This window comes from Strix uralensis, chromosome 4 (assembly GCF_047716275.1).
Source record: "Strix uralensis isolate ZFMK-TIS-50842 chromosome 4, bStrUra1, whole genome shotgun sequence".
Taxonomy (NCBI): Eukaryota; Metazoa; Chordata; class Aves; order Strigiformes; family Strigidae; genus Strix; species Strix uralensis.
The window spans coordinates 17,327,222-17,336,136 of NC_133975.1; the positions used below are offsets into that span (position 1 = coordinate 17,327,222).

The window sequence follows — 8,915 nt, forward strand, 5'->3', positions numbered from 1 at the left end:
ACATAGTAAACATCTCACTGAAATCAAGTTTCCACAATCATAAGAGAACATTCAAGCATGTCTTCGGCAGAACAAAGGCCTGTTTCTAAGAGCTGAATGCAGATAACAATGCTAACATATCAGATCTCCGAGAGGCAAATAGTTCATCTGCGTATTTAATGGCAGGAAGAGGCCACAAAAGCAGAGGTATCTGGAAACAGTGCCTCGAAAAGGTGACATTACTGTCAGCTTCATGCAACTGCCCTCATTACACCTTGTGTAAGACCTGCTCAGAAGGCAGATCCTGCAGGGAACAGGCCAGGATTCTGCTCTCCTGGTTAACACCTGGGACTCCAGGCACTTGTCTAAATAGAATTCATTCATTCAAGTTCATTTGAGCTCAATCTTCTACAGCTATTCAAGAAATGTCAAAAGTACAAGCAAATAATAGTTCACAGGTATCACATCGGGATGTGACCAAAGAATTTATTTAAGACTAAATTACTGAAGGTTTTAATATGTAAATTTAAAGATGTACTATAAAATAATATAAACGCCTTTCATACACAGTTACAGCTAAACCACCAAAAGGTATCAGTTACAAACCAAAGGCAACCTTAGATTCTATTAAAGATTCACCTCCATATAATTTTAAGTGTCAGTATTATACAAACACATTAGCATTTTCTTTTAAGAGCTAAATGAAGCAAGAAGCATTTTGGAAAATTAGGAAAATTTGGAAAATACAACTACCACAGCCACAAACACACAGAGTTCCCAAAAACCACCTTTAATCAATGCAACCTCAATAAGCACACACTTCTCCGACATCCTAAATTTTCCTTTAGAAGAAGGGATGACTCATAACATGTGGTACTAACCAAGCCCTTCATATCATTTACTTCCAGATTATGGTCTTGGCATCTACAATAGGACAAACATGTCAATAACAAAGCTTTATTAAAAAGAAGTAGTTTATCTGCTTACCTTGAGGAAAAGAATTTGGCTGCACTAAGTACAGGAATGAATGTACTATTTTAAACAAAATTCCTATTGGCCCAGGTTCATGGTATGCACCTGTATCATACGTCTTGGCTGGTACAAATCCAAAATCCAAAGTCCCAGGAGGTGGCTTGTATATAGGCTGTACCTCTGAAATTGTACTTCCACAAAGCAGCAGCAGCAGCAAACAGAGTTCCACAGCCATTGCTAGCAGTATTCATAAAACTGGAGGTAGAGATATTTGTTCCACCAAGTCTAGAAATCTTCAATACATTCACTTGAGGGTTTGCCTTCTAGCCAGGAAAAGGCTGGTGTGCCCTCACACCTTTAATGTATTCTTGCTTCGAAGTGGTACAGAAGCCTCTTGTGGAAATGACTCAGCGCACCATCTCTGGCAAAAACAAGAAAGAGCTCATTAAAGTGTGTGCAAGAAAACAGAAAAGTGCAAGATAAGCTGCAATCTTCTTTGGAAATTGAACATATCAATAGTTGTAAAAGCAAGCCAGATAGGATAGAAAAGAAAAGAAAAAAAGGATTGAGGTTTGTGAATAATATGGTCAACTACATACAGTGTACTTGAAAGAGGGGAAAAAACAATTATGCATAGTTCCAGGTCAGTGAGTTTTCAAAACCAAACAAAGCTGAGCATTGGGACAGCTCCAAGGGAAACAAAACTAAAGGGACAATGTATGAATTACACTTCTAAGCACAATATGTCATGCCACAACAGTTAAACAATGCATTTAATCAATCACCTGATGTTACCGTAGTTGATAGCAGTTACTACAAGTCATATCATCCTGTAGCTTCTTTAATCTCAGCCTTTCAGTAAAACCTTCTGGATGTCAGCTACTCTAAATCATCACTGAAAAGTTAGCAAAAACAAAAGACCAACAGAATTTCACCCTCCTGACAGGTAACAATGGGTGTCAGTAATTACCTTCTATTAACTCAGACTGTCTCAAGGCTCTCCTTAGGAACTGAAGAAGTCAACTCTTTTTATTCATAGCTTGCTAAAGCTGAGTATCATTAAGATGACTCTGGATGCTTATACCTGTTTAAGAATGTTCTGAATCTATGAAGTCACAGCAGTTTAATCAACCACCACTTAAGAAATGTAAACAGAAACCCCTTTGGGTTTCCAACAAAACAAATGACCACACTGTCATCTATCTGTGGCTAGGCAAGACTCCTTCACTTCAGTGTGGGCCATGGGGGCCTTCAAGGAAACAGACAGAAAAAAAAAAAGGCCAAACAAAAGGCAACAGAAAACTTCTGCTTCTTTCTGACTGGAAGCCGCACATACTTGAGTGTGCCAGGGATCACCACACTGACCTTCTCACGCAGACTGGCTTATCTTTGAAATGTCTTTGGTGATCTACCAGAGTGCCACTGGTGGGGACAGCTGGGAACACACTGCTCCTGACAAGCCTCCCACTTCAAACTGGGGAGCACTCAGCACACAAACTGCCTTTGCTTAGCATAGTTGTGTCTCCGTTGCTTTTTTCAGCAGCACAACCCAACAGGAACATTTTAATCTCCACCTTGGTGTTCAGACCATTCACTTGCAAGAATGACAGAAAACACCTCACACCCTCAGCCAGCCCAAAAATAACACAAACACCTCACAGCCTCGGCCAGCCCAATCCTACACCAATACCTTGACTTCCAAGGTGCTTCCAGGTCAAAGGGATGCTGAAGACAAAAGACTTAAAAACCAGTAGTAAGGTGAAACTTAGGTCTCTCCCATGCTTTATGGTCTGGTAAAACACAGCCTACCTGTCTGAAAACCAGTATTGACTTGCAAGAAACCGTGTTGCATGTTTGTTTAGTAGTCCACACTGCAATCAAAGGATAGATCAAGAAAAATATGGAACAGAGGAGTACAAGACCCAATCAAAGAACTAGAGACAGTTTTGTTTCTCTGAAGTCCAATCAAGTGAAGAAGAAAAACTCAAATCTATACTTCCCCCTCATGGCTTGTGAAAACCAAGAATGAACAGTAATAATGCTATGAATAGCAGAATTATCCAAGGCTTATTCAAAAAGACAATGTTAGCAACCACTTTGAAATATGATGCTCAACACAGGAGCACAAGAACTTAGAACACATCAAACCATGAGTATTTTCCTATCTGGAAAAGAATGCTTTGTTAAAGAATAATGAAAGAAAAAAAGTCCAGCCCAAAAATATTTTTCTTCCTTCAATTTTTTCTTGAGATTACTTTTCTTCAGCCTAAAAGGTATTTTTCAGTGGAATTTTCTTTCATGCACCTATTACACACTAGGGCTGAACGTAGAAATGGTCAGAAACTGAAAACTGCTTAGGCTGCAGTTTATTCTCAAATCTACAGAAACTCTATGGGACAAAATGTCACAAGACCAGAACTAAGTGAAAAAAAAATATTTTGCTTTAATAACAGAACAGTGAAGATTGTGCAAGTTTGATAGAGTACAGTTCAACTTAGTTTTCTTAGAAAAACTGTTCAAACTTTTTTCAAGTAAAGTTTAGTTTTCCGGAGATTTCTCAAGTACAGTTGCAATACTTCAATGAGTCGGGAGAAAAAGCTCACCTATGGTGACTGAGCCTTGATTCCAAAAGTTAAGAAAACAGATATAAATGCATGCAATACAGGGAAATGTTAGATGTGTTTGTGAAAGATGAAACTCAGGGGAAGATGGCCTCCCTAACTGGTGTCTTAAATCAAAGCTAGAAGACAGGGCATATGTTCTCTGTAGTGCATGCTGTTAGCAGAAGAAGAGAAAGTACATACAACTTTTGTTGTTGTTATTAGACTTTATGTTAAGGACAATTTAAAGTGTATCTAACTGTTCAAATAGGCAAACAAAACACTGTCCTCCCAATATAGAGAAATAAACACTACGCCTGCTACAAATGTGAAGTCATGTATTAATCAAGACATAAAGCTGGCATACAAGACATAATACTGGTTTTAAGACAAAGACACTAATGAAATTGCTAAGGACACTACCTGTACTGCAGGTACAAACAATATCCTGCTAAGTGGTGACTCATTATCGGCTTTCAATTACAAAGACTACTGAAGTCTCCAACTCTTCCTAATTTCCAGTTAAGCTTTTATAAAGTTCAGAATTTTTCAGCAAAGCAGGTGGGTTTCTTGCAAATCAAAGAATCTGCAGAATTCTGACCATACTGTCTTTCTCTCCCTCTGTGGGGAAATATATCATGACAAACATGGTATATATAACCTTACTGGGCAATTCCTCCAGGCTGACACCAGATCTTCTCCACACTACATAAAACACTTCATATATTTTCAAGGTTACGTTAATAATGACCAGGAACTTGCAGAAACACTATGAAGCCTGTAACTCAGGACACCTCTGAGCATTCAGCATGTACTCAACCTACCTAAAAATAACTCCGATGTAAAAAGCTCCCAGCAGTTATCTTGGTATCCAAAAGAAACTTAGCTGGGAGCATATCAGTAGTCAAATATGCTAGACAAAGAGCATTAAAGAGGAAAAATCTATCCGTGAAATTTGTTACTGTGAGAACTGCAAGAATGACACACACACGAGTGACACATATAAAGAGAATTACATAGCAGTGTTTCATTGCAGCATGTGGCCATCTCATTTCCTCAGAAACAGCGTGGCATCACTACAGTCAGTGAGCTACAGTAACTGCCAGTACAACTCTCCCCAAGTTCAAGTAAATAGTGAATGAAAAGAAGCTGTGTGAACCTCTGAAGTGCTTACATTAATTATCAAAGATATCCATTTCATTACTACATTTTAATTAAAAAACCCCACAACCCCTGTTAAGTACTTAATGAGATATATAATAATGTAAGTGTATAATAATTTCTGTGTGGTTTGCAAGTGTCCATCTTTAAAAGACTACAGCTTTGGCTTTTTATTCTGTGGTTGTCACTAACATTCTACATGTACAAGCCACTAAACATAATTCCTGGGGTTTTAAACACTACCTCTGCAGAACATCATCATCCTTCTACCAAGTATGATACAGTATTATCATATCTCTGATATATCCTACCTGTTATTAAAAACATTGTGGTATTTTCCAAAACCAACAAAGCTTCAGCAACTCCACTGTAAGTTTAAGAGGGGGAAGGGTAAACTGAGCAAGAGATGCAGAAGAGTTCAGCAACTGCTTCCATGATATATTAATTCTAAATAACAGAGTTCAGAAACAGCATGGTGTCCAGCTCTTTGTTTCAACAGGACTGGCCTCCTTGTGTTTAACACCGCAATCCATGCAAATACAACACTGCAGTGCAGTGATGCAATGATGATTAACCCTGTGAACTGAAACTCAATCAAGCCAGAGGCTAGACTGCTAAAGCTCCATGTGGGAGCCTGCTAGCAGTAAACCAGGATGGGATGAGATGGTGGAAGATGTAGTTGTCCATAGGAAGCCCACACAAGGGATCCGGCTATGTTTGTTACACTTTTTAATGAGTCATTTGAAAATCTAAGTCCACAATCCCCTTGAGTGAGGTTGCTCAAGTGAGAGCAACCACCAGAAGAGCGAAATCAATTAAAACAGCCACAAACCCGATAGCCACAGGTAGACTAAGGCTCCTGAGTATGCGTTAAAAAAACCCCACACCACCGCCTTCCCATTCAAGAGACAAGTTAGATGCTGGCAAGTTAAAAAGGTACAGTTTTCTGTTACAAGATCTGTCCTAAGCCTACCAACAATTACAACCTGTTGCTATAGGAGGAGTAAGAACCAAATAAACTTAATAAGCACTAGGGAGTGCAGAACAGAGTCTGGAAGCACTGACAAAGACCAAATAGAATCTTCCACATAAGGTAGCCTCAGTATGCACCTGACATGCTTGCTATATGCTCAAAATGAGCAACTGCTCAAGTCAGGAAAAACTGGATATTCGGAACCCAGTTCACTTTGAACAGGTACTTAACTTGAAAATAAATAAATCAACACCAAAAAATCGTGCTGTTTTACAAGTCACATCCATTTGCAAACAACAGAAACAGACCTGTAAAAATTCCAAGTGAGGTATCGTACCCAGAGCATCAGCAGGTCTGATTTTTAGCTGACTGCCCAAATGTTTAAAGTACATTTTGAGTAATTGAACAAAAAAAAAAAAAAAATTAAGTGGTGCATTTACCCTAGTATTCACAGAGCATTCCTTGTGAGAGCACTTTTCAGCATCACACAGAAGATTTTAACACACAGTAAAGCCAGCGCATGAGCAGGCAGTTTTTTGGCAGATGTGAACTGACGAGGGCTGAGTACATGTCCCAATACCAGGGTGCTGCGACAATCGACCCCCCGTACTTCCACGGGCAGACCAGGTCTTTCCGTCGTCGTCGTCTTTCCCATTGCTAAACCTGCAGAGACCTCCTCCTCTACCACGCTGCTAAGTACTTGATCTGCAGACTGCATAGTGGCCCGGGTACCGCAGCTCTGCCTCTGCTGGAATACCGACCGATTCGGTAGTTCCTCCAGCAGCTCCCCTGCACGCGTGTGCAGAGGAAGACACAGCGCGCGTTTGCTACCCCCAGCTGCCCCCTCCCGCCGGCTCTCGGATGAGCTCCCCGGCTCGCAGCAGCGCTCACCCCTAACGAGAAAAAGGTTTGACCAGCCGGGCTGGGCTGCCGCGATCTGCCCAGGTGCAGACTGAGCAGGAAGCCAACAGCACCGCCGCCTCCCTTAACTCCTCCGAGGCGGCACTGGCCGCAGCGCGCCGCCGTGCCGAGAGGGGCCCCGGGTGGGAGCGGACGGGCCCCTCTCCCCGCTCACATCCACAGTCTCGCCGCAGAGCCAAGGCACGGTTTTGCCTTCCCCGCCGCCGCCGAGCCCGTGTCCAGGCCAGCACGGTGGCCCCCTCCGCCTCCGCGGCGCCGCTCAGGCCCCACCGCCCGCTTCCCCCCGCCTCGCCCCGGGCAGGTGCCCTCAGCGAGCGCCCTCCTCCCCGCGGAGCGACTCCCTCTCCCCGGAGGTTTCGGGGCTCTCCCCGCCCCGCTCCCGCCACTCCTCTCTTTCCAGCGGGCAGAGACTCCCAGCCGGCCCCCGACCCCTCCTTAGCGCGCCCCGCCACACGCGGCCCTCCGGGGAGGGAACCCGCTTCGCTCGCAGCGGCCGCGCCCGCCGCCCCGCTCTCCTCCGCGGGCGGGGCCGCCCTCGCTCCCCGCGGACCGGCACACGCCGCCCCGCCGTGCCGCAGCCCCTTCCCCGGGCCAAACCCGTCCCTCCCGCAGAGCCCCTGCCCGCCAGCCCGCTTCCCCGGCTCCCTTAGCACAGACCGGCCCCTCTGTCCCCGCCTCACCCCATGCTCTCAGGGCCGGAGCTCCCGCCCCAGAGCCTCCATCCCACCGCTCCCCGCTCCCACAGGTCGCTCTCCCAGCCTCGGCGAAGCCCCCCGCACCCCCCCGGAATCGCCACCGACCCCCTCCCCACAGGCAGCCCCGCTCCCTCGGGCGCCCGCCTCCCTCGACGGCCACCCGCCCCCCCCTCACCCGGCTTCCCCTCACCCGCCCGCCGACACCTCTCCTCCCGCGGGGGAAGGGCCCCCCTCCTGCCCCGCGGCCGCGTTCTCCCGGCCAGGACCTCGCTGCCGCCCGCGGCGGGAGCAGCCGGGGAAGGCGGCGGAGCCCCACCCCCAGCTGCTGCCTTCCCGGCCCCGCCGCGGGCAGCGCGGACCCCTCCTCACCTACCCGCCGCCCAGCAGCACTCACCGGCCAAGCGGGGAAAGCGAGACGGAGGCGGCGGGGCACGGTCCGGCCCGCTCCGCTCCGGCTGCCGCCTCAGAGCGCCGCGGCGGTGGCGGTGCCGCCCGCGCATGGATTATGGAGGGCGGGCTCTGCCCCCGGCCCGGGCGGCGGGACCACCCCGACAGGCTGGGGAGGAAGAGGGAGGAGCGTGAGGGGTTTAACCCCGGAGGGACCCGCCGGGTGAACGGGAGCTGGGGAGGGGGTCGGAGGCTTCGGGCCGCGGCTATTTAAAGGCGGCCGAGCGGGTCAGACCGAACCCGCACCGGGCGGGAGCACACAGCGATCGGTGACCTGTTGCTCGCCGGACCGGCTGCGAGGCGGGACCGGCCCCTGCCCTGCTCCCGGCCGGGAGGGCGCCCCGACACCGAGCGGCCTCCGCCGAGGCGCGGCCTCCGCCGAGGCACGGCCTTCCTTTGCGCCCCCGAGTGTGGCCGTGCCATCCCTCTTCGGCGAGTTCTCCTGGGGCTCGGTTTGAGTTCAGGCGGGTTTGCTTTTCCCATCAAGGTGACTTACCCCATCAGCTTTTGGGAAAACATCTTGATTTACCCTTCCCGAGGGGTGTCCTTATTTCCTGATGGGGTTAGCATTTCTTTTAGGGCCGGTATCTGTGTTCCGAAGTGGTTCTTGTTTCTGATGGCCAGTGATTTACTGGTAAAATGAGAAGCACTTTTCCTACAGGTTGCAATACAGTAATACACACTTTAAAAGTCTCCTGCACTTTCCTCCTTCTGTCCTTTGTGATTCTTAATTGCAGCTCTGGTATTTTAATATGGTTCTCCCATTGCAATATTAAAACATAAACATCATTCTTACCTCTCTTACTAGACCCTCTGTCATTCAACAACACAGATTGAGGCAAAGCAAGAATTTGTGCTGGAGATCCAAGGTCATGCTGGTTCCTTGGAAATCCTTAAAACACTGATGGAGAAGGCAGTTAGTCTCCCTTTTGTCAGGCAGAAAGAAATCAAGGCTACGGCTACAGCAGCAGTCTGCATTGCTGATGCAAGTTTGGCCAAACATCGAACAGCTTTGCCACAAATGGTACTTGGTGTTGCTGAACTCTACCTGTATTTCAGCTCAGGGCATTTGCCAGCAACGCACATCGAAGAACAAGCTGCCACATTGTCTGCACGTAGAACAATTATTCTGACCACAGCTAATCCTGGACTTATTCAGCAGGAAGA

The 8,915-nt window shown here is 47.1% G+C and overlaps 1 protein-coding gene across 9 annotated transcripts in view; it reads right to left on the reverse strand.

Annotated features, from left to right (window-relative positions):
* The window catches only part of PROM1 (prominin 1), a 65,337-nt gene extending 57,495 nt beyond the window's left edge, over positions 1-7,842 (reverse strand). For 8 of the 9 annotated variants that reach the window (XM_074865828.1, XM_074865822.1, XM_074865824.1 and 5 more), the window contains exons 1-2: positions 7,696-7,842; positions 967-1,372 (exon numbers count right to left, since the gene is read on the reverse strand). In XM_074865828.1, coding sequence (XP_074721929.1) covers positions 967-1,186 — 220 coding nt within the window. In that variant the 5' untranslated portion in view covers positions 1,187-1,372; positions 7,696-7,842. Of the gene's footprint in view, positions 1-966; positions 1,373-6,125; positions 6,212-7,695 lie in introns of those variants that run through there. The other variant, XM_074865820.1, reaches the window with a different exon arrangement.
* Positions 7,843-8,915: the final 1,073 nt, after the last annotated feature.